At 35.0% G+C, this 26277-nt stretch overlaps 1 protein-coding gene across 1 annotated transcript; it reads right to left on the bottom strand.

Moving 5' to 3' along the window:
- Nucleotides 1-22458: 22458 nt before the first annotated feature.
- LOC149158040 (putative GABA transporter 2) lies at nucleotides 22459-25992 on the bottom strand. The gene is made up of 7 exons (XM_089436095.1): nucleotides 25793-25992; nucleotides 25508-25738; nucleotides 25337-25434; nucleotides 23688-23874; nucleotides 23406-23536; nucleotides 23073-23309; nucleotides 22459-22852 (listed from the first exon to the last, which is right to left on the bottom strand). Exons 1-7 carry the CDS (start codon nucleotides 25896-25898, stop codon nucleotides 22463-22465), a joined length of 1380 nt encoding a protein of 459 aa, XP_089292221.1. The 5' UTR covers nucleotides 25899-25992; the 3' UTR covers nucleotides 22459-22462.
- Nucleotides 25993-26277: the final 285 nt, after the last annotated feature.

Genomic DNA, 26277 nt, shown 5'->3' with positions numbered 1-26277 from the left:
CACCAAAGATTATTTTTGAATGGATGAATTCATGAGAAATAAATAAAACAAATTTTACATGGCATGTTAAAAATGTTGAATCTGATGATATTACACATCTCTATCTATACTATGGTATCATTTACGTGGGTGAACCGTATGATGTGATAGGCAGAGTACGAGACATATGTTTGGTGCCGAATTTAGACACTGTTTATGTTCTTGTAAAATTGCTCAAGTCAGATGAAAAGGCTAGATATCGTCTCTCAAAGAAAAAGTATGACACAGATGAAGAATCTACACCATTGTGTAAAAAAATCTCATCCAACATTTCAAATAACATTGTAAGTATGCTTATTTATATTAATGTGTTATGTACTATTGTAGTGATCATTAATTTTCTTATAAATGATTGATCATTGACATATTGTATTTTCTTTGATAGGATTTTGCTGAGAATCTTTCAATGATGCTAGAGGGTATTTATTATATGGAACCAGATATTATGAATGTGATCAACAATTTCCATATAGAGTCAGAACAAGAAAAGAGAATGAAGCAAAAATCAACAATCCATGACACTGCAATGGTACAAGTAGGGGATCAACAAAGAATCAATATGCTGGGTCAATCTAACAAAGTTAAACATGTTTCTTTTGAAGATGTGGCAGTTGTAGCTCAAGTTGTAGCTCAAAAATATGTTTCCATTAGTGAGGAGGAGGTTAGAACTGTTGTTCAAAAGGAGAAAAGAAATAAAACACTGAAAAGAAAAATGCCCATGGATGTCGCTCTTCCACTTGATGATGAGGAGATTATTTCTGTAGAAGAAGATATGTTAACTAGGAAGAAGAAGAAATGAAAACTTGGCGAATCTGTCAAAATCATAAGCAACAATGAAGAACAAAGTGAAAGTTCTAAACGCAGCAAAGAAATCATAACTCTAGGTGCTAATTTAGAGGATGGCATTATGAAAACAAAACAATCTGCCATTTGGAATCACTTGAGGAAGAATAAATTAATTAATGCTGGAAAAACATTTGATCTTAATGCCACCCAATTCTATAGGTCAGATGAAGGAAAATCTCAATATCAAATTAGAGAGGCACATCACCTACATGTCCATAATTTGAAAACATTGTTCAGGTACAATCCATATGCACATGTGGTGGATTATGTGGGGAGATATGGGAATTGATTGGTAACATTTTTGAAATTTGGGAGAATATTTCCATAAAACTTCAGAAGGTTAAAAGGTCTCAACCCGTAATATGTGCCAACATTAAGCCAGGTCCTGAAATGAAGCAACTTCCAGATGATATGACTATCACACCTTAGAGAACATTGCAAGGTGTGAAATATGACAAACTAATCAAATCAATATTATGTCATGTGAAGTCAGGTGAATTGTCATTGGAGGAAATGTGCTTGAAATTTCAAAAGTAAGTTTGTTGAATTACTTTTACTTTTTCTTGGATTATAATTTTCTTTTAAATATAACATATTTTTGTTGGTATTATTTGTTATACATATCAGTATATTAACAATTTTTACTTTATTTATTCAATCATAAGATTTATATAAAAATACAAGAACATATGGTTAAAATGTTGAATGAAGAGAGTTGGAATGATGTTGTACTCAACTACCCAGAATCAAGTTCTATAACAACACTTAAATATTTTTATCTTGCATTCAAAAAGGTATGTTGATTTTTACATTCGTTTTATTCATATATAGTTTTTATTTTATTATATTACTTATACTTATATTTATTTATTTCATTAAATATGTCAAAGAAGGATGTGAATGGAGTACCAAATACTTTCAAAAGTTTCATTGAAAAAATTAAGTTGGAAAGGTTCAGAAAGCAACGTCTTAGGAATGTTGAACTTGATCCTACTCTTACTCATTTAATTTGGAATGATATGGACACTATCCAATATCAAATAATACAAGGTGGCTATGAAGACATTGAAAAACGCATACCTAAACGGGAAAATTCCCAAGTTATTGCAGACATTCCTCATGGTTTCAATTCCCCAAACATTAAATATGATAGTGAGACTTACACTTATCAAGCTTTTAATAAAGTGGTTACAGGATTTCAAGAAGTCACAACATCGCCACTTTGGAGATTTGTGACATTTCGTTCAGACACATAATTTGCAATGTTATTAACAAGCTTCAAGGGAAAATCAAACTCAAGGATGCAGCTTACATGGTAAGACATTGAAATTGTATGTTTGATTAATGTAATTTTTTTTATGTACAAGTGGATTGAACTTTTACTATGTCGTGTTATACGCAAAAGTCAAATCTCATTTCTTCCAGAGATCAACCAATTACAAGTGATTGTGAGTTCATTCAAGTTGAATGCTGGGCAAAAGATGATAGCTATAAGTCTACTCTTCTGAACCAAGTAGATGGAAAGAGTCATAGCCAAGTACTGGTTCATGATGTTGTCATAAAAAAGTTAACATATGAGGATAAAATTTCAAAAGGAGAGATAGTTAACATTTATCAAAAACCACAAACATTGATTAACTATCTTATAGATTTATTTTCAAATGAAGGAGATTGGGTTTTGGATTTATTTTCAAGTTTAGGTAAGTTTTATTATATAAAATTGAATTTTAATATTTTATTGTTTTGTTTTTATGTGTTTATACTAATTTACTTACTTATTGTTTTTGTGCTTGATGATTAGCTACACTACTAGCATGTTGCCTACAAAAAGGAAGAAATTTCATTGCGATTGAAAGAGACCCACTACAATGCAAGTTTATTCAACAAAGAATTAATTCTCTTCAATTTCTTCCATATGAAATGCAAGAAGTTGGTTTGAGGAAAGGAGATTTTAATGAATCACGTGTGGAAAAAAAAGCAAAATAACCTCAAGCACCATTATATGGAATGATTGGAAAAGGACACTTTGGGAGATTTACGGACATGAAAGAAACATTAGAAGAGGAAAATGAGGAAACTCAAGTAGGAAATATTGTGGAAGAAGAAAATAATGAAGTTGAAGAAGACAATGAACATGGATTATATTATATTCTTGATGATATTTAAGTTATGATTGCAAATCAAACTCAATTTTTAGAGATCTTCATTAGTTTTACTTGTAATGTTTTGACTTTGAGATTTTATGAGAAGAATGAGCATTTGATTATTGTTGTTATATGTTCAACATTTGTATTAACTGATTTTCACTTTAATTTTTATGTGAATCATTTTTTTTGTAAACAAACTGTGATTACTATTATTTTCTAACATAAAATTCATAAAAAATGCTATTTTTTAAGTTTTTTTGTTATGATTTTCCCATAAAAATCATTTATTTGACATGTCATTTTTGACAAAAATTCTGAAAATGTGTATTTTTTTCAAATATTTAAAATAATTGTGTTTTAGTGACAATTATGTGATGTCCATTGAAATATTAATTAACATTACATAAACATATAGAAAATACTAACTTTAAAATATTGACCAATTTTATTTTTTTAACTACGCGAAAAAATTAAGATTTCATTAGAAACAAAATTGAAAAGAAAAATGAAAACTCACAAACACAAAAAATACACTTGAAAGAAAATCTTACGGGAAGAAGAAGGCATTAGAAAATTTAAAGTATCAAAAATAAACCCTCTAAAAAAAATGTGTTGATGTTGCATCAACGCTTTTCAAAATCAGCATGAAAACTACTAACATCTAAAATAAAATATTCATACTTGATACATAAGAAAATTTAAAGTTCCAAAAATATGCTTAAAAAATGGTGTATTTTGCATCAACACTTTTCAAAATCGGGTGGTGTTTTGCTACCCCAAAAAAAAACGGGGACTACTTCATTTTCTCGTTTGATCGGTAACTATGTTCAATTCTTTAATTTGCACACAAAGTCTTTATTTTCATATAAGTCAAACCCCTATATTTGTTCCATGTATACTTCTTCTTTTAGATATCCATTTAGAAAGGATGACTTCAAATCGATATGATGTACTTTGAACCCTTTTGAACAAGAAAATGCTAAAAACATCCTTATAGCCTCTAGTCTAGTAACAAGAGTGAAAATCTCTTCAAATCAATTCCTTCAATTTGAGTGTGTCCCTTGCACACAAAAATTTTCTTATCTCTAATGATTTGTCGATCTTCATTCATTTTGTTGTTATACACCCACTTGGTTCCTATAAAATTCTTATCCTTTGGACAAGGTACTAGTTCCCATGTTGCATTCTTTTTAATTTGGTTCATCTCTTCTTCCATTGCATTTATCTAGTGATGATGCTTACTTGCTTGAGTGAAATTATCTGGATCTATTGTTGATAGAAAGAAAATATCATTCCTTTTTTGGTGTGCTTAACATATTTTTTCAAGTTTGAATTCATCGATCCACATCTCCAATGGTTTTGTCTTCGGGATGACATTTTTGTACAAACTTTAACTTTGGTGGTGTTTGAGATGGTTCCTCCTTTGGATTTTCCAACTCCTCTTCTTTTACAACACCTTCCTCTAAATATAGAAGGATAGGGTATTCTTCATTAGTTTGAACTACCTATTTTTTAGGAAGGGCCTTTCTTCTTAATGAGTATCAAAGGAAACTCCCTTTGTCAATATGTGAATCAAATTTTCCTATTGAATCATCATTAATCTTCATAAATCATTTACTAACAAATATTTTGAAGTGTTTCACATAGGTAGGCCTTCCTTTCCATAGTTCATATGGATTTTTATCGCTTTTTACTTGGATTTGAGCTCTATTCATGATATAGATTGTTGACCCAACTGCCTCCCTCAACAATTTTTCCTGTAAAACAGTTTCTAACAACATTGTTATTGCAGTCTCTTGTACAAATATATTCTTTCTTTCTGTTAGTCCATTTTGATGTAGAGTCCTAGTAATAGAAAGTCCCCTTTTGATTCCATACTTTTTAGAGAATTCATTGAATTATACATAGGTAAAGTCCCCACATCTATTTGTTCTTAAGCATTTGATCTTCAACTCACTTCGATTTTCAACTCTCTTTGAAAATTTTAGAACAATCTATTGTTTTTGACTTATATCTTATGAAATTACCCACATAATTCTAGTATAATCATCTATAGATAAAATAAAGTACATTTATCCTTATAGATCTAGAGTTTTGGTTGGAATACATATATCTACACGAATGATTTCTAGAGGCTTTGATGTCAAATATTCCTTTGATTTTAAGTTGGTCTTGTTTTTCTTTCCTTGTTGACATGGTGCACAAATAAAATTTGTTGGCTTTGAAATTCTCGGGATATCTCTTACTAGTTGAGTTTTGTTAATATTCACTAAGTTATGAAAGCTTAGGTGTCCCAAATTCTTGTTCCAAAGCCATATTTCATTTTCTTGACTCACGTTGCATCTATTTTCTTGAATTTCACTGAAAATGTATACATTATCTATTGTTCTTAGTCCTCTTCCTACTAGTTTTCCTGAAGATGAACTCCTTATCTCATAGTCCTTGGAATGGAAGATGATATCATGTCCTTGATCACATATTTGGCTTAAACGTGGAAGATTATGTTTGATTCCTTCAAAATATAGTGCATTTTTTCCTTTTCCCTTGCCATTAATGAGACTCATTGTGCCTATACCAATAATTTTAGCAGATCCATTATCTCCAAAGATCACATTTCCATCCTTTTCTTTTCTTATTCAGATTAAATTTTTCTGGTCACCTGTCATGTGTCTAGAACATCGGCTATTTGCAACCCATTGATTTTCCTTTTTTCTGAGAACATAAAGCTAGATTGTAATTTTCAAAGGTAGATTCTCCAATTTTCTTTCTCTAAACATTCTCCCTTTGCTCTAGAGGACAATTTTGTGTTATATAGCATATATTATTACATTTGTAACATTCGAGGATATATTTTGAAATAAGAGAAAAGAAGTTATAGGTCCTGTTTTTCCTTTCCTCTTTGGATGAACAATCTTATTTTGATGATTAGCCCCATAAGCCTTGCAATGTTTTTTCTGATGACCAAAATTTTTACAAAAGAAACAATGACCAAGGAAAAATAGTTTGATACTTGTTAGGATAAGCTTTCCTTGATGATATATTCATTTCAATAAGGGGCTTCTTCTCATTCCTTGGATGAACTTTGCTTCCTGTAAGGATGGAATGATAAGATCCTTAAAGGACATCAATGAATCTTCTAGGCTTTTCTTCATGACGAACATTGGTTTCTTCCTTTGAATTGGAATATTTTCCTATATATCCAAGTTCATATTTGTTATGTAATGGTCTTTGAGAGATGAGAATGAAATCCAAGGTATGGGAACTCTTCAAATTCTTGTTAACTTTTTCTAACTCTACTTTTAGAGATACAACTTCCGCTTTCAATTTTTCGTAGATTTCTTCCTTTCCCTTCAGCTTATTTCTCAAAACTTCTTCTATTGCTTTAACTTCTTCTTTCTTGGTTTTTATAGAGTTGATTTATTGAGATAAATTTTCATTCTTATATCTAAGTCTCTAATTTTATTCTATGACACTAATCAATAGTTCCTCCACATTTCCTTCTACTTCTTCTAGAATTTATTCTTCTTTTGGACTATTTGCTTCATTTGTGAAGGCCATGAACAATAATTCACTACTTCCACTATATTATTATTCTTCATCATAGTCACCACTGTCACGTTTGGAGAATAAATTATTTTTGTTTGATCCTTTCCTTTTGAAAGTTCTTCTCTTAGGTTCATCTTCATCATCACTATCACCTTTAAAAGGGCACTTTGTTGCATAATGTCCTATTTTACCGCATTTAAAGGAAATGAGAGGTAGCTTACTATTGAGTTTGGATCATTTATTCAAATTCTTAACAAATTGTGCCATTTCAATATCAAAATAACCGTTTTTGCACTCACAATTTGTTTCCTTTCTTGATGTCTTGGATTCCTTGAGTGCAACTTCCTTATGACTTGAATTTCTTGACCTCATCTCGTATGTTGTGGGAAATCCATGAAGTTCATCGATTGATAGATGGTCCACATATTTTAGTTCTTCTATGGCACAAACCTTGGCATCAAAATGATCTAGAATAGATCTCAAGACCATTCAAATATCATATTTTGTTTGACATCTTCACCTAGGAATTTAAGACAATTGACTACCTCTTCTACTGAGGGAAAATAAGCAGCAATATATTCTTTATCATTCATCTTGAGACTTAGTGCCTTCTATAGGTTTCAAGTTTTTCCTTATTGAAATTGTCATCTCCTTCATAAATATGGATGACTGTGTCCCACATATCTTTAGCTATTTTAATACCCATAACATTGGTGAATTCTTAATCTGGCAGACCACTTGCTATAGATTTCAAAGCCTTTGCATTCACCACATATTCTTTCTTCCCATTTGGATATGATGGAAGAATAAATATGATCTTGTACCCCCTTACGACAAATTTCCAAACTTCAACTCCAAAAGATATAAAGTAATTCTCCATTCTCATGTTCCATAAGTAAAAAAAATTTCCATCAAATTAGGGTACTTTATCATCGTCACTAGCCACTATTATTCAAAAATCCTTCTTCCAACAATTAGGTTGATCTTGCAAAAGATGGTTTTGATACCAATTGTTGGAAATATTGAGAAGGGGGATGAATTAGTATTTCTTTCAATTGTTAAATTATGCCAGTTAAGAATTTATCACAATTTAAACATAGTGAGGACTCCAATCCTCTTTCACAAAAATTTAGTCCCCAACATGTACAAAAAAATTTCCAACTTCTTCATGTATCCAACCTTGAATGAGGACTCCAATCCCCAATTATAAATCCAGGCTCCAACTTGGTCTCTCACAAGGATCCAACCCTATCTGAGGACTCTAATCCTCTATTATAAAATAGGGATCCAACATTTAACTACTTCAAAATGTAACCCAAATAACGTCTCCAAAAAATGCAAGGCTGCTTCTAGAACTTGCTTAAGGTTTTCTTCAAATCTAATCAAGAGTGCTTCAAAGGTCTTCAAAGGTGCTCCAAATAGTTTGCTCCAAAAATTCCTTCAAAAGAGCTGCTCAAAATTCATCAATACTCTACTCAAATTATGTCCAAAGGTCCTTCAATTCATCTTAAACAAATGGTCAACAAGGTTGCTCAAAAAGCCTGATATAAAATGACTTTAAGCTCTACTCAAGACTACTTCAAACTTTTCTCCAAATATGGATTTAGAAGGAAGCTCCAAAAATTGTTCTTAGTTTCTTATTCAATTATGTCCTCAATACCATACAAATTGGTTTACATTAAGCTCGAGAATAGTTAATGACCAGGGTGAAACTCTAAGTCTAGGAAGGTCAAGTTTTGCGTTATATAGGGCCTAATCAGTGGCATAGGACTGAGTCAGAAATATAGGGCCAAATATGTCACTTTACAATGTTGAGGTATGTCTTCCCACAAGGCCCAAGTTTTTCACTCCACATAGACTTCGAGATGTATCTCTCCATAGGGAAAAGCTTGTCACTCCACAGAGCCAAGGTTTGTCTCTCCACAAGGTTGAAATTCTATCTTTTACAAGAGCTAGTTATGTCACAAAGAGACTGGGTTCTAATCTTCAACAAGAGCTAAATTATGTGCCTCAAAAAGGGCTGAATTTGGGACACCATATTTGCTCCAAAAATATCTCAGAAACTGCTCAAAAATTCACCAAAAACCCTTAACCTAGAATAGAAAAAATACTCAAAACATTTCCTTCAAACTACTCCTAGGTTCAGGAGATATGAACCTCTTCACTTTTTCCTTGGGTACATATACTTCTTGTTCTTTTCTTAGTTGAGTTGAAGGTTGAATGAAGGAGAGAGGATTCTTATTTATACTAGTCAATCATTCATGAACTGATAGATATGTTGGGAGAAGGGTCGACTTGATCATAAGAAGGTTGACCCATCCTGAGAGGAAGATTTTGGGTTTTCTTCTTGAAAAAATAATTTCTCTTTAATGAGGAGGAATTAGGAGGCATGAAAAACTTGTTAGAAAGGCACTAAAGTCCTCTACAAGGAAGCCTTAATTTTCTTTTTGTGTTGGTCATTCCTTTAACATCAATAACAAATATTCTTCCAACATTTTCTCCAATTTCCCTTGAATATTTACATAAGAATTTTTAATTTTCCATTGAAAATCCTTTGATTTAATTCAATGCATATATTCCATGGAGAAAATGTTGACATTAAATTCCATAGTCTAACCCCTAATTGTAATCTAAATTTAACTTAAAAGTACTCTTTCTCCATTTTCATAGGAATTATAGTACACATTTCTTTCTCAAAAAATTCATTCACATCTTATTTTGAATCCATTGCCATATTTGGTGTGCATAAAGAGATATGATGTGAAAATATCATTAATAATTTTATAATTGTTTAAGCAAACATAACATTGAAAATGACTTGCAAATACATATATTCATATATTATCGAAGGTTTTAATGGAATGCTTCTAGTATATCTTTTAATCCACCCAAACAACCTCACAATTAAAGGGATTCCAATGACTACTAAGGCTAGAAACTTTGTCCACCATGGTTAATGTACTTGTATTGATCATGATGGCCCCACACTTGAGGGGGGTGTAACTTACACATGCTTAAAGGAAACTAAACTCATTTGAGGGGAATATTTCTACTCTCACTTTCCCAATGAGTGTAGTGGGCCTTACTAGTACATTTGCATTTTATTATTCCATGTAATATTTATGTTCCATTTCACTTGTTTTTATGTCCCACATGTAATAATATCTTTATGATCTTGTATAAGTAAATGTGTTTGCTCCACTCCTTCTATAATCAACTTTCTTTCTCTTATAAAAGCATTATTGGCCATAAAGGACAATTTCTCTATTTAAAAAAATCAAAAGCAATTTAAATGGTCTTCAAATCATTATAAAACATATCCATAAACTATCTTTCATATCTTACAAAGTATTTTTAATAATTACTTTTAATGTTAAATACTTATATAAACTATTTAAAAAATTAGTAATTCTAAACACATATTTCTATATAATTATACAACATATTTTCTTGCCTTTTCAAATTTGAGAATACATCTCCTCATGATACTAACTCCATATTTCTATACCTTAAGTCTCATGATATATAATTTTGATTTGACCCAAGTCTTTATGGGATTTTAGGTGAAAACCTTTTATTTTATGTTTTATGTTTGTGACTAGTATATTAGTTTTATAAATAAATATGTTTTGTTTTCTTGTTTTTGTTTTTGTTTTTGGTATTTAGAGGAATCGACAATTGGGTTGGTCTCAATGTGATACAAGATTGATTTCAATAGTTACTACTATAATTTCTAAGTTCCTACACATGACCCTTCAACAAGAACAAATGAATTAGGAGGATTTGAACCTTCAATATCCTTGTAAACAACACTTCATTTTCACGACCATTGCTAATTGAACTCCCCCCCAAAATATAAATAAATAAGTTAATAGAAAATAGAATAATTAAATATTTATTATAGTTATATATATATATATATATATATAAAATAAAAGCGACATTTCTTAGTATTAATAATATTTATTGTAAATTAATTGTCGATATTTCTTTATTCATAGTAATTATTAAAGTTTAGACATTGCATAACAACCGTCCACTCTATCACGGCCCCATGTTGGTGGCACTGTTGTGGGCGTGCAACACTAGCAAGGTTCATCACAATGTTAAGAACAATTTACGATTACTTAATTTCCGGACTACGCCTACACTCAATATTATATTTATTACACCTTCTTCATTATATTATTTAAGTGTTATGTGTGAAAACCATAACATAAACATCACAATGTGATATCAATAGTAAACAAGTGCCAACAAATTTCAAGAAACTTTACTTATATTATTTTCTGAAACTTTACATCACTGGAAGGTTGGCCCAACACGGTCGCAACACTCCATTCATAGCACAAAAACTAATTTATTTACAACCACAACACGGGCGCTCATGAGTTTCCCATCGCAAAAATACCCAAACAAAAGTTACCCAAAATTGCTCGCCCAGGTTGGGCGCATCGGCCCCTGTCCGCTACTTCTTGACCATGTTGCCTTAAGCAAACTCACGCTTCTACAATATCGCAACTCTCGCAACTCTATGATATCATAAAATCACACTTCTTCTTATTTTATGATCTTCCTTGATGCCCTTTTGGTCGAGTGCCTCTCCAATATATACATGTTCAACCCTTATCTTTTGCCATGAGCCAACATGTTCTTTAAACATTTAAGTTGACTTATGTTTTCGTGTGATCCCCTACCATATGGTTATGCCCCTTGAGCCGACTTGCCTATGGGCATGTAAGCGCCCCTTTCTAGGCAAGCGTGTCCCTACCCAACACTTTGCCTTGCCTTGTCTCACACGCTACGTCTGCCAGGTTGCTTACTTGTTCTTTACGTCATGTCGGATGTTGTCCCCCTATGCCCCTACCCACTTGCCTCATATGTTGCAGCACCCGGATGCTCGTTGATGTGGGAGTATCCGTGGGAACAGGTTCACCAAGTTGTGCACACTCTCTGCCTAAATTGTGAGGGCTCCCTCCTTTATAAAGCACCTGTGTCCCCACACCCATCTCCTTCGTGCGAATTGGGCGTGTTGTAGTCCCCACTCATCATGAAGTGTCATGGGAACTCGATTGGGTGCTCGAATAACCTTGGGGTGAAGATGCCAACTCGGGGTATTGACATCATCCCTCACCTTGATTCATTGTCGACCTCAAAATCCTACTGATTGAGCTAACTATGCATCATGTTAGGGCCTAAATATACCTCAGGCTGAGAAAGGTAGGTCTAGGGTAACATTAAACCACGCTTAACCTAGTAGCTAGCCCTACCGGGTTGGGAGAGGGCTCTCTCCTTGTAAATCTGAGGAAAATATGATCAATAAAGCTTAAGATGACTGATGTAAAGACTAATTTTAGGCTAGGTATATGCTCAGATAAGTTTGATTGAATTTAATGTTGGTTTGCAAGCTCAAATGTGAAAGGCAGATTTGGGTCTGGGGAATGGACTCAATCTTGCAGAGATTTCTGTGGGGCGAGGTAGACAAATGCTTTAATATCTTGAACTAAGTGAAATGGAGAGATTTCAGACTAGTGAGGAGCTTAAGAGGGCATGAAAGTTTCAGGGATCCTCTTCAAACAGTTGAAAACATATAAAACTAAACAAACCCTAAGGTAGAGCATTGACATCAATGAATTCCACCTTTATACTTGATTCATTTAGTTCAGCTGAAAGAGAGAGATAATGGCATACATAAACACATGTAAAACTTGAATTACAGAAGGAGAAACAATGCCAAATCAACTTGCCACAAGAATCCCACAAAATGCTGCAAACCTTGGTCTATTCCTTTACCAAATTGCAGAGATGAATGTGCAATAATGCTCAAGGATTTCACAAAACTCCAACTCTGACAAATGGCTTAAAAAGTACTAGATATAGGCAAAAAACAACTCATGCTAGGCTTTAGGGGTTTAATTCATGAGTTTAGGAGTTGTTCCAATAAGATCTAAACTAAGAACTGAAAAGTATGTAGTGGAACAACTTGCCTCTAAAATCTAGGAAACTGATTCATTGAGTTTCAAAACTACCTTTTCATGATGTATCTACCTCTATGAGTGAATTTTCAACATTTTTACATCAAAGTCCATTAAGTTACATCAAATTACATCATGAGTTTAACCATGAGAGATAAAAAGGTCAAATTGAGCAAAAAACTGGGCGAAAAACAGAGTTTTTTGGCAAAAATGACAATTTTCCATCCTATGCGTCACACCACTTTCCCTGTACATAGCACCTTCTGCAGCTGATTTTTGAGGCCTTCCCGTGCACCAAATTTTCCCCAAGTGGGCTTGTTGGAAAGATCTGTCTATCTACTTTCCATAACAAGTGGAATTTCTGAATTTGGTGTCCATTTTCCCCTCAAAAAGTGAGTTCTCCCAACACTGCTTCCTGTGTGGCCAAAAAGGGGTAGAGAGGGCATTTTTGAGGTGTTTTTGACCCTTTTGGAGGCCCAAAACTTGAAAAAAATTTCTAGCCATTTCTGGGTATGCATGATTTTCCATGAGGAATCCAAAAATGTAGATTTTTCCTCCATAGGAGGTCCCTAGCAAAAGCGAGCGCCGGGTGGCGCTACGCACCACGCAGAAAAACCTGTTTTTTCCTTCAAAATTTCACAATTGTCAAAAAGTGTGCCAAATTTCTTGAAATTTGGGCTGAGTGACCTGCATCAAGTACTATGTTAAGGAAGCTTCAGCCAAGATCTTGAGATTATCTTTCTCTTTCTTGCTCCTCAAAGTTTTCCTCAACTTGGCTTTTAGGCTCCTTATCCTTGCTTTGCAAATCTTGTTTCGTGCCAAATAGTGATAAGCCATGTGTTTCAACATGTCCTTCTCCTTGTTAGCCTTATCCAGCAGCCTCTCCAAGTGCATGTTCATCTTCTCCAACCAAGACTCCTTGTCATTCTCTATCTCTTGTTCAATGGAAGTCAAAGTGACATGGTCCTCTTTATCATTTTGCTTCTTTAGTTTCAACATTTCTAGCTCCATTAGGCTTTGCTTATCCTCCAACTATTTGTTCTTTGTCTTGTTTGTCATCTATATCATCCTCGTGCATCTTCTCTTTGCCTTTTTCTTTGCTGCTTATGTTTCTCCATATAACTTTCACTGAGTGTCTCTTCCTCATAGTCATATTCAATATCTCTTTCCATAATGCTTGTCTTGGGAAAATGATGAGATGAAGGTATTGTGGAAAAAATTATGATGAAAGAGGGATGAAAGAGGAAAATGGTGATGAGTATGAAGATATTTTATATGAACAATAGGTGTTTGTTGTTAAATAAAAGGGGTTGATGAGTGGGGACTATGAATGAGGGATTGTGATGCTGGTTGTAGGGTTTTGGGAAGTGATAGGGTTTAGAGATGCCAATTAGGGTTTGTGAGTAATGGGATTAGGTATTAGGGTTTATAGTTTTGGGGATAGGGGAATGGATGAGTGTGAATGAGAAAGGGGAGGGAAAATGAAACAAGGGAAATGTAGTGAAAGGGATGTGAAAATGAGGTATGGAAATAAACAACAACAAAGAAAACTTTTTGAAAATCCTAGGCAATTTTTTAATATATTGTGTAGCAAAATAGGGTTTCAACTTTAACCAATTTACACACCATCAAAGCTGATGAAAACTCTTGCAATGGCACAATGGAGTGTTTTACTTACTTGTTGAATGAAGTTTATAGGATTTTTGAGCTTGATGAAGTCGTTTGGAGGAAATTCGGGCTTAGAGGTAGGTGCACCACGCCCACTAACAAGTGCGTTGTGCCACATTGGTGCGCCACACCCATGCAATTCTCAGTTTGAAACCTGCGCTCTATGCGCCGCGCCGACGAGGTGCGCCGTGCCAAGAACTTTCACAATTTTTTGCTGCAAATTCGCTCCTTCGGCCTCAAACGCGATTTGGCTCTTGCTCACTCTTTCTTTGGGCACAAATGATGTCTTCAACATGAAAATTACTTTATATACCCATCACTTTAATTTTTCACTTAAAAGAAACCCACTTTTCTAATGTTAGGATTACACTTTGTCTTTAAATACTGTTTTGGAAATTTGAGTTGCCTTTTGCCTTTGATGGACTAATGTTTTGAATTTTGGACTTTTTGTAGGAGCTGGAATGCAGGAGCTTGGCAAGGTGACCAGGGCTGCATCTCAGAATTATTACATATAGGAAAAATGAAATTACATGAAATCTTGTACATAAAATATAGAAAACTCTGTTTTTCCTCAAAACAAGGTTTTGAGGAAAAGTCAATCACTGAGCATGTGATTATTGAAATTTTGTTGCTGAGACTTTATTTGACTTCCTCATGTGCCTGTTAACCATTATTGAGCTTTTAAAAGACCTTGAGGACAAACCCTAGACCTAATGAGACCTAAAACCCTAAAATGACTTCTGCAAATGAAATGAAATAAAAATGACAGCAGATGACTTGTGCATGTGAAAATAGGCCAGCACATGAAAGGCATGAGGGAAATTGACAAAGAACCACTACCATCAAATGATCCATGACCTAATGGAGTGTAGCTGATCGGATGAGACACCTAATATGCATGCAAAAATAGAAATTTTGATCACTGATGGAGGGATGAAGATACCAACACTAACACATCAAACTCAGCAATCTCCTTCTTCCATATCCAAAATGAATCTTTTGTTTTCCAACCACTTTCCTCTAGTGCATTCTTCCATCGCACAAAGTAATCCCTCTTCATGTTGCTCCCAACTCCAGTAGTTTTTAGGTCCAAAAGCTTGTCCAAAACAAATTCTAGTTGGTCTATGATCAAGGCTGGTCCTCTCGGTGGCACTGCTCTCTCAGGATGATGTGCATCAAGCCTTCCCTTCTTTAGTTGATTCACATGGAACACAGGATGTTTGGAACGCATACGGTTTGGCAGATCAAGCTCATAAGAAACCTATCCAATCCTTCACTTCACTCTAAATGGTCCTTCCTACTTCCTTGTCCCCTTTGGTGGTGGAAATTGGTATCTCAACATCTTCATAAAAAATAAACATATCTCCAACTTCGAAGTGTGTGTCCCTCCAATCCTTATCTACCCATCTCTTATTTTTGTTTGCTGCATTTATTAAGTGGACTCATGCTAACTCCAAGGACTCCTCCCATGTTTTCAATAACCTCTTCGCATATGGAATCTTCACGTATCCCCTTGGTAACACAGTGTGTGGTAAGATTAACATCTTTCCATTGACCAACTCAAATGGAATATACCTTGTCAGTGAACTCTTTTGCAAGTTATAGCTGAACTATGCTATTCCCAACAACAAGCCAATTCTTTTGATCATCCCTCACATAATGTCTCAAGTAGTCATCCAATAATCATTTGATGTGTTCAATATGCCCATCTGTCTGGGGATGGTAATGTGAACTATGAAACAATTTTGTCTCGACCAACTTGAACAACGTGGTCCAAAACTTTCCTGTGAACCTTGGATCTCTCTAAGACATAATACTCAACCATGCTCCCCAATAATTCACAACATCCTTGGAGAATAACTTAGATGTCTTCTCTTCTCCACATGGAATCTTCGTCGGAATGAAGACAACATACTTGGAAAAATGATCAAGAATGACCATGATCCCATTATACCCTTGTACCTGTGGTAACTGAGTGATGAAGTCCATCGAAACACTCATCCAATGTCTCTCTAGAATTGGTAAATGTTCCAACAACCCTCCCTATCTCCTGGTGTTTGGTTTTTCCTACTAACAAATGATGCAAGTCTACACATACTCTTCTACATCCTCTCTCATGTTCTCCCAAAAGTACCCTCTCTCCAATAATGCCAAAGCATGATGTTGCCCTGGGTGGCCGAACTAAGGAGAACCGTGGTACTCCTTCAAGAGGTGTCTTCTAAGTCCAGATGACTTTGAAACCTAGAGACGATCACCATTAAACAAGAGTTCATCTCACATGAAAAACTTCCTCGTATTTCCTTCCTTCACCTACTTCATAATTATTTTCGCTTGAGTATTAGTCTCTATACTTGCACAAACTCTACTTTGCAACTCCTCACTCATACAAAATTGACTCTCACTCGGTTCAACATGATATTCTTCCTCCTCAATTACATCCAAATGTGTCTTCCTGCTGAGGGCATCTACGACAAAATTGAGTCTACCTGGCCTGTACTCAATAGTCATGTCAAATTATGCCAAGAAATCTTGCCAACAAGCTTTCTTCATTGAAAACTTCACTTGGGATGCAAAGTAATCCATTTAATGTTGTCAGTCTTGACAACAAATAGCTTCCTAATCAAGCAGTATTGCCATGCCTACAAAAAATGGATGATCACATTCATCTCCTTCTCATGAACCAGATACCGTTTCTCTCTATCTTGCAACTCCCTACTCTCATATGCCACCAAATTTCCATCGTGCATGAGCACACCTCCAATCACAAAATCAAAAGCATCTATGTGCACCTCAAATGGTCGACTAAAGTCAAGCAACTCAAGTATCAACATTCTAACCATCCTCTTCTTCAAATATTCAAATGCTTCACAATATATCTCGGTATAATTCCATCACTTGTCCTTCATCTACAAGTCTGTTAGTGGCACAGTTACCTTGGAATAGCCCTCTACAAACTTCGATTTGTAGTTTTCCATCCCCAAGAAAACTCTCATCTCATAGAAATTTTTCGGTTCCTCCCAACATTCTATCATATGAACCTTACTAGGCTCCATCTATATGTATCCTAGACCTATCAAGTGTCCAAGGAATGGAATCTCAGATTGAGAAAACATGCACTTCAACTTCTTCAAGAACAACCGATTATTCCTTAGTGCCTCAAATACTAATTCAAAGTGCCTCTTATTATCCTCCATGTTATCGGTACATAAACTATGATATAATCCAAGTAAACCACTATGAACAATTCCAAGTATGGACACAAGATATCATTCATAAAATTATAGAATGTTTCATAACACAAACGACATGATAAGGAACTCAAAACTTCCATACCTCATTACTATCAATGTTTTCTTCTCATCACCCTTTGCTATCCACACTTGATAATACACATGCATCTAATCAAGCTTTGAAAACAATTATGGCCTTGCATGCTTGTCGAAGAAATCTACTGCAAGTGGAAGTGGATATCTTTTCTTTATCACTTGCTTGTTCAACGCACGGTAATCATAGCACATCCAAAACTCACTTGTGTATTTCTTCTTTTGGAACAATAATGGAGCACCATATGGGGACCATGAAAGATGTATGAAGCCTACCTCCACTAACACCTTTAGTTGTCTTTTCAACTCCTCTAACTTTATCCCATACAAGAAATAAGTAACTTCCGTTGGCGACTTCTTCCCCGACTCTAGCTCAATGTGGTAGTCCACTGCACGTCTTGGTGGAAGTACTTTCAGCAACTTATCATGCATCAAATTTTCATGCTTGTCCAATGCATCAGAAATATTGTTTGGAATAGGAATCCCCATTCCATCCTCTTCCCCAATCTCTCTAATGATGGTCGCATATGTATACACATCCAATCTCCATATCACCTTACTCATATTTAGTGCAGAAACGTGTTGCATATTTACCTCCCTTTGCTGCTCATAGGTAGGAAAATTCCACATTCGTGAGTCACCAATCAACATAATCTCATCACAGAAAGGTATCACAACAACTTTTTTACCCTTTAAAAAGTATTTCCCCAATATCATGTCAAATTCGTTCATGTCCATCACTGTTAAGTCTAAACAACCCTACCAATCTACAATTTGAACCGACACATCACTTGCCAATCCTGACACTCTAGCCTTTGAGTTGACGACCTTGACCTCCACCCCCTTGGGGATGAGTTGTAGCCCAAATTCCTTTGCCAAACCCATCTTCATAAAATTATGTGTGGCCCTTATGTCTACGAATTCTTGGATGACCCTGCCATGAATCTCCAAGTCAACAAAACCTAAACTATGCAACCAATCCTTGCTGCCAATAAGAACATTAGTCTGCATACATACCTAGTTTACGTCGCACTTCATTGCACTAGCTCTGATACCATATGTCTGACACTTGCAAGGTTCATCACTATGTTAAGAACAATTTACAATTACTTAACTTATGTTCTATGCCTACACTCATTATTATCTTTATTAAATCTTCTTCATTATATTCTTTAAGTGTTATGTGCGGAAACCATAACATAAACATCATAGTGCGATATCAATAGTAAACAAGTGCCAACAGATTTCAAAAAATTTGACTTGTATTATTTTTTGAAATTTTACATCAATGGAAGGTTGGCCCAACACAGTCGCACCACTCCATTCATAGTACAAAAACTAAGTTCTTTACAGTCACGGCATGGGTGCTCACTAGCTGCCCAACGTAGAAATAATGAAACAAAAGTTACCCACACTTGCCCGCGCAGGGTAGGTGCATTGGCCCTTGCCTGCGCTGCCTCAGAATTGCGATATCGTAGACTCACCCAACTTTGCGATATCACAAAATTCACACTTCTTGTTGTTTTTTTATCTGCCTTGATGCCTTTTTGGTTGAGTGTTTCTCTCTAATATATACACATTTGACCCTTATCATGTTCCATGAGCCGACATGTCATTTCAACATTAGAGTCAACTTTATGCTTTCATGGGCGCCCCTACAATATGGGTGCGCCCCTTGGGTCGACCTGCCTATGGGTGTGTGGGCACCCCTGCCCGAAACTTTTCCTTGCCTTGTTGCACATGCTACGTCCACTAAGTTTCTCGCTTGTTCCTCACATCACGTCGCACACTACCCCATCGCGCCCCCACTCGCTTGCCTCATCCATCACGATGCCCAGGAGCACTTTGTTCTTGATGTGCCCATGTGCATGGGTCCACAAAGTCATGCACACTCTTCGCCCAAGTTGTGTGGGCGCTCTCCACTATAAAGCACCCGCGCCCTCGCGCCCATCACCCTTATGCGACATGGGCGCGTTGCTGTCCCAACTAATCATGAAGTGTCATGGGCACTCGATTGGTTGCTCGACTCGCCTTGGGGTGATGATACCAACTCAGGGTCTTGACACAGTCGATGAAATATAAACTTGAGGTTCCTATCAACTTATCATTAATTAATTTTCCTTATAAAGCATATGGTAGTGTTCGACATCCTTCAAAGTTAATAAATTATCATATAATATGTCAGCAACTTTGTCGAATAATCGAACTTCTTGATTTACAAAAATTGAAATTATGTTCCAAAGCTTGTTGATGCTTTCATTTTTTTTTTAAGTTAGAACATTCTATTAACTGCAGAAGTCAATTTTTATAAGGCTATTGTTTAAAACTTTGTTGGGCTCACCCAGATCGGGCTTGTTGACGATTTCCATCAGTCCAAAATAAACAATGCAAAAAGGACATAGGCTAACAGACAATAACCTTAAAGGAAAGATGTGCCAAAAGACTGAAAAAATTGAACAAAACACCAAAACATATGCTCAATCATCAGAGTTGATAGAAGTTGGGTTATATGGACCCATCCAAGGTGGAGGAGAAGGGTAGAATGGGCAGGGAATGTGTTGCTCCAGGTGAGCTAACCAAGTCTCCAACTGCTTTAGCTTATCTAGAATGCTCATGTGCTTGTGCCAGACCACCACCACCTGCTCCTGAAGTTGACATTGGAAATAGTGGACTTGCACCACGGTTGCCATGACCGCCTCATTCTCCTCTCAGGGAGTTTTCTCGTAAGATTCCAATTGCATTTTCACTAACTGTCGTAGTTGTCCTTTGGTTCCATGAGAGGGGTTGTTCCTCTTCCTCTACATTGGCCGACGTTCACATTGAGGTCCCTGCAAACTCCTTGTTGCATCTGAGCTTGTCCCTACCTTCTTCCTATTCTAGTATCAACGTCGAGGTTTGGGTTCCATAATAGGGCCACTTCCATTTCCAACTAAGTGGGAGCTACGTCTCGGTGCCATGAGCACACCACAACACAATACTCCTCTGACTCCTTGGTCGCTTTCACTTTTTTCCTAGGCTACTAGCACCACCGTTACACCCGTGAGGGTCACCATGTCGACCCACGTCCGCAACCCTTCAAGCCCGATGACTTGTACCTTCAGACCCCCTTCCAACTCTGTACTAGTCGCCTTGCGTTGGTTTGACCCCCATAGTGAACACCACTCCTAGTTAAGGTGCTCGAAGGTAGTAGCCCACCAAACACTGTCCACTTCTGCACCCTTAAACCGAGGAGCCATCCAATAACGTAGGCCTGAAACAATGCGAGGCAGTTGGGGTAAAAACTTCCCCAATTCCCATATGAAATTATACTAAGCTCCTCCAACACATCCAAGAATGGACTTGGCAATGAAACATGCAATAAACCACAATTCAGTCAAGTCATCAAAGGAAGGCCACTAATGGGTTGGTCATCGAAAGCTCGCCTAATTAGGAGGGCGGCATAGAGAAAACCAAAAGGTATAAAAGAACAGAGGATTGATGCCTCCCTTCTGCAACTAGATGCCACCTTCGTCATAATCCATAAAGTAGTGGGTCGCATTATCCCCCCTCCAATACTCATCAATAAGGCATCGCTCTGAGTCGCACACCCCAAACTGCCATCGCCAAAGTATTATTACAATGCCCATAAAGTTTTGTAGAATACCCATTTCCCCTCAACCTCTGGTTAAATGCACACAAGCACTACTAGTTTGGTTCACGTGGATATGCTATGGCGTACCCTGCCACGCATCCCTCTTGCATGTCATGCGCTTGGAAAGTTTAGAAAAAGAACTCATAACAACCTCCAATGTCCTTGGTTTAGCCACCCCATCGAGGTTTCAATTACCAAATTTTCAAGCACAAAATCTAAAATTATATTCAAAGCTCATGAAATAAAATCATATAATATGTTATCGACTTCGTCGTATAATCCAATTCGATTTACAAACACTAAAACTATATTCCAAAACTTATTTTTGACTCTAGCCATGTTTTCATTTAGATAAAATTATATTCAAAGCTAACGAAATAAAATCATATAATATGTAATGGAGTAGGTCAGATAATCTCATTCCTTCATTTACAAAAGCTAAAATTATATTAAAGCTTTTTCTAATATTTAAAGCTTGTTTTTCCGATTACAAGAATCACGGATGTAAAAAAAAAGAAATTGATTTAAAGGTTTTTGGATAATATTTTCGATTACAAAAGTCAAAATTATATTCAAAGCTTTAAATTAGTTTACGCATTATAGGAATCATGGCTGAAAAACAACAAGATATTTTGTAGGTTTTGTATATCATATGATGTTATGCGAATAAAAGAGATTTAATAAATAATTAAATGTGCCGTATACTTTGATATACGTTATTAATTTTTATGAACGAGATCTGAATTATTATTATTTTTTTAATATATTTGCATTTTGAGATAATAAACATCTCACTGCGGAATATTAAAGTGGATCGTGGATTGATTAGACTTAATGGCCCACAGCCTGGAGTATGCAGCGTATTATAGGTTAGAGTGAACTGCTTATTGCTCACTTATATTTTTAGTGAAATATAACCATCAAAGTAATTCCAGAACTGTTAAAATTGATGGGATTCAATGCAGGTAGAGCATTTAATATTTTAAAATCAAGTATTTATTCATTGTTATTTATAGTGTAATAGATTTAAGAAGTAATTTTTATTTAAAATTTTAGAATTAGTGATTAATTAATTAGTAATGAATAATGTTTTTAGTTTTTTATTTTTTAGATTTGGTTTTTGAATCATGTTTTTGATAGTGCAAATAGATTCATCACTATCAAAATTCTCTAAAACACCTAAAATCTTAAAGATAAATTTACAAAAAACTCTACTAAATTTTATTAAAATATTACTAAATTTTCAATGAATTCTAGATAAAAAAAAGTTCTATTAACTCTATATGATCAGTCAAACGCATTGCCACTGAAAAGTTTGAAACGTTTAGCATCGATGGCTATCTGCCGGACTGAGGATATGGTACCAATAATTCCAACACCTGTGAACACCACCATAATGGTGTTGTTGATCCAGTAAGTGGCAGAATTACGAGGTGGCTTGAAACTGATGTTGTATAGTAACATGGGAAGTATGAAGTCCAAAGGTATAAAACCAATGGCCCCGGCCAGTGCACTGATGTCTCCAAAGAAAGGCAGCATGGCTGCAATGAATGCACAAACTATTATGTACAGAGACCGCAGCACCAGCCTGGGAAGCAAGTTCCTCATTGCAAATTTGCTCTGCTTGATATCTGCTGATTTCTTCTCCATTATTTCATAGGCCACTTGGGAATACACCTTAATCAAACAACAAATATTTTATGAGTGGCACTTCATTTTAGTCACAAGAAAATGAAAAAAAATTTGAAGGCAATGCTATTGCAAAAAGTATGAAGCATATTGATAGGGTCGAGAGCCACTTGGGAATAAATCTTCAATCAAACATAACATATATTTCAAATGATGCACTCCATTTTACAAACAGTAAAAATGCAGAGATTTAAAAGTAGTGCATTACCAATGCTATTGCAAGTAGCTGTAAAAGTACGAAGACTACTGATAGAGCCAAGAGCCAACTGGGCACGAGAGTTGGGCCTTCATTTGGCATGAAACTTTTCAATATGTTAGACTGAGCATTGTTGCCAAACGCCCAATACCCTGTCACTGCCACACTGTAAAATGTCACAGAAATTACTCCGTAGCACATGCATAATCCCTTGAACATCTTTCCTGTTGCAGGAGGAGCGATCGTGGCCTGCATTTTTGTATACCATTATACCCTTAAAGTTCATATTTTACAAGGAAAGATTCATCTTGATATTGAAATAAAGTTCCCCTGATAATTTAGCACCTGTATCTCTGGAAGAATACCGTTGCCAAATATAGTTCCCAGAAGAGACAGAGAGCTGAAGGCATTGAATACCCTAGTGAGGTTTGAACCTTTGAATGAATAATCCTTACTTGGGGCTTCACTAGACCTGCCTGGGATAAAAGCCAGATAAAGTTTATATTGCTCAACTATGTCAAGCCATTTTAACAAGAGAGGAAACCCACTCCTGCGATGAAACACTACCTCTCCCATACACACAGGATTTACATTAAAACAAATTCATAGCCGATATTTTAAACTCACCTACTAATATACAGGCAATGGTTACGGTCAAACTGTATCCCAAGCACAAAACCAAAGATGCTAGACTGATGAAACGGAGGGAATGAAACGATGGTAGCTGAGAGAGAAATATCATAACTACAGCTACCATGCATATAAAGTGATACAGTTTAAGTTGGCCATTGCTATCCAAGTTGGAGTACACGAGCTGCAATTAAACACAGACAAGTCTTGTTAATCAGAAATTAAAATGTGAGTTAATGGCGCATAAAATGATATGTATCTTATTAAAATTTACTAAAATAAATTTAGTTCAGCCACCTTGTATTAAGCTACATTAACAAAAGTTTACACATAAATTATTATAAATAGTTGTAGTTTAACTTTTCTAAGTTTTGTTTTTCTGACATATTTTCCAATCAATTTTGCCTCTAATTTTACTTTTTAAAATTTTAGTTTTTTTTTTTACTATAGAAATTTGTTAAAATCATAAATTTCAGCTATACTATATTATTTATATAATTGAAATTCCCTAGAAATTTTTAAGAATATTGAAACTTTCAAACAATGAGAAATAATCATCTCACCCAAATTGTATCACTAAAATAATAACTAAATTATACTATGTAATCTATATAATTGAAATTCCTTATTGTATAACTGAATTAATAGCTAAGCTAAACTGTATAATCTATATAATTGAAATTCCATTAAAAAAATATTGAAGCTTTCAAATAATAAAAAATAACCCTCTCACATAAATCGTATGATTGAATTAATAGCTAAGAAAATTCTAATTGCTAAATAGATATTAAGAAAAAAAGAAAGAGGGTAACCAGAACTAAGAGAAAATAGTACTAAACAAAATGAACTTGTGGTAAAGACTCCTTCAGTGGTAAAGATTAGCTCAGAAGGATTACACTTTATGTAATAAAATACCACTAAAAAATTCAAAGCATGGAAAAATTAAACATTGCCTTGTAAATATATAAGATACAAATCAATTGTATTTAATTATGTGTATGGAGTGAGGGGAGTGAGGGGCATAAAACAAAATCAAAGGTTGACTTTATATCATGTATAAATATATAGGATACAAATCAATTGTATTTAATTATGTGTATGGAGTCAGGGGCATAAAACAAAATCAATGGTTGACTTTATATCATGTATAAATATATAGGATACAAATCAATTGTATTTAATTATGTGTATGGAGTCAGGGGCATAAAACAAAATTAATGGTTGACTTTACTTCATGCTCAATTACTCTATGGTCAATGAATATGGTTAATTTTGAATATATGAGTAAAATTTATTCTTTGAAAATTTTCAGGCTCATTTGATAGGTAGAATGTTTTAGAATTTTGCTATCACTATAAATTGAAATATTTTAAAATCTGTAATCAATATAAATTTAGATATTAATTATATCTAATGAAAAATATAAACCTTTAATTTTACTTCATATTCATTAGATTCTGTAAATTACATAAAACTAAAAAAGTATTTACAAATTTATGTGAATTATTGATTTTCACAATATTTCAGATGAATATAAACATTATATTACGAAATATTCTCCACATCAAAAATTGATGTAAAAATGTCCCTATACAAATAACTGAACCACATCTCAGACAACTGAACCACAACTCACGGATGCCTACCTGTACGCACTCACCACCCAGTAAGATGCATGCAACTCCAGCCCCCATATTGATCGTTGTCTGAATCGAAACAACAAAATAAAACATCCATCCAGACCCTGCACAAACCATTCCATTAATTGGTGTTTTTAGCCATTGAAAATCACAGAAAATCATGGCCACATTACCCACCAAGGATATCGCTTGCGAGCTCACGGAATCGAATGTGGCGACGACCTTGTTTCTCACAATTATCGAGCACTTTGGACATGAGGAAATAGGAGTAGAAGGTGACTGCACCTGCCGCCGAGAGGGAGAAGAGCCCAAATATCCACCCCATCCCGCCAAAGGCATAGGGGAGCGTAAGAATGGTTGGGCCTACAATTGCAGTTGTCAAGTGAAATCCTGCATGCCACCAATTCCCTGCATCCCAACTACAATCACTCATTTGATATTTAAAACAAACGTTCTTTATACCCTTTGACTGCAACACGAACGCTGCGCCTGCATCTTCATTTGTATGTGCATCATCTTCAATTGAATCAGAGTGTGAAGGAAAGATCTGGTTGCTATTAGTGGTCATTCGGAGTAGATTTTTTTCTGAGTTTCTGCACTGGCTAAATCATAAGATTTGGTATAAATCATAAGATTGGGTATATCTTGCTTGCACATTGCTGGATATAACTGGATATATTTTTGGTGTTATAAAGAGCTAAAGAGTTGATTCTAAACGTCCTTTAAATTAATCCAAAAAAATAGTCCAAAAAATTATGGATATATTTTTGGTGTTATAAATATATTTTTGGTGTTATAAAGAGCTAAAGAGTTGATTCTAAACGTCCTTTAAATTAATCCAAAAAAATAGTCCAAAAAATTATAGATTCACCATGTTTAAAAAAAACATAACCCATCAATGAAATGAAACCTTATCATGAAATACAATAATACATCAAAACCAAAAA

The sequence above is a fragment of the Pinus tabuliformis genome, chromosome 5_2 (assembly GCF_031772625.1).
Source record: "Pinus tabuliformis cultivar Carrire ecotype Pingquan chromosome 5_2, CPIR1, whole genome shotgun sequence".
Classification (NCBI taxonomy): Eukaryota; Viridiplantae; Streptophyta; class Pinopsida; order Pinales; family Pinaceae; genus Pinus; species Pinus tabuliformis.
The sequence above is the reverse complement of the archived record's forward strand: the minus strand, read 5'-3'. Positions and strand labels throughout refer to the sequence as shown.

Bases quoted from the DNA above. Each gene is read 5' to 3' on its own strand.
- LOC149158040 (XM_089436095.1), bottom strand. From the start codon at position 25,898: ATGACCACTAATAGCAACCAGATCTTTCCTTCACACTCTGATTCAATT. The intron at 23,310-23,405 runs GTGCTAAATTAT...ACAAAAATGCAG, and splicing joins GTATTCTTCCAGAGATACAG to GCCACGATCGCTCCTCCTGC. The intron at 22,853-23,072 runs GTAATGCACTAC...TGTTTGATTAAG, and splicing joins AGCTACTTGCAATAGCATTG to GTGTATTCCCAAGTGGCCTA.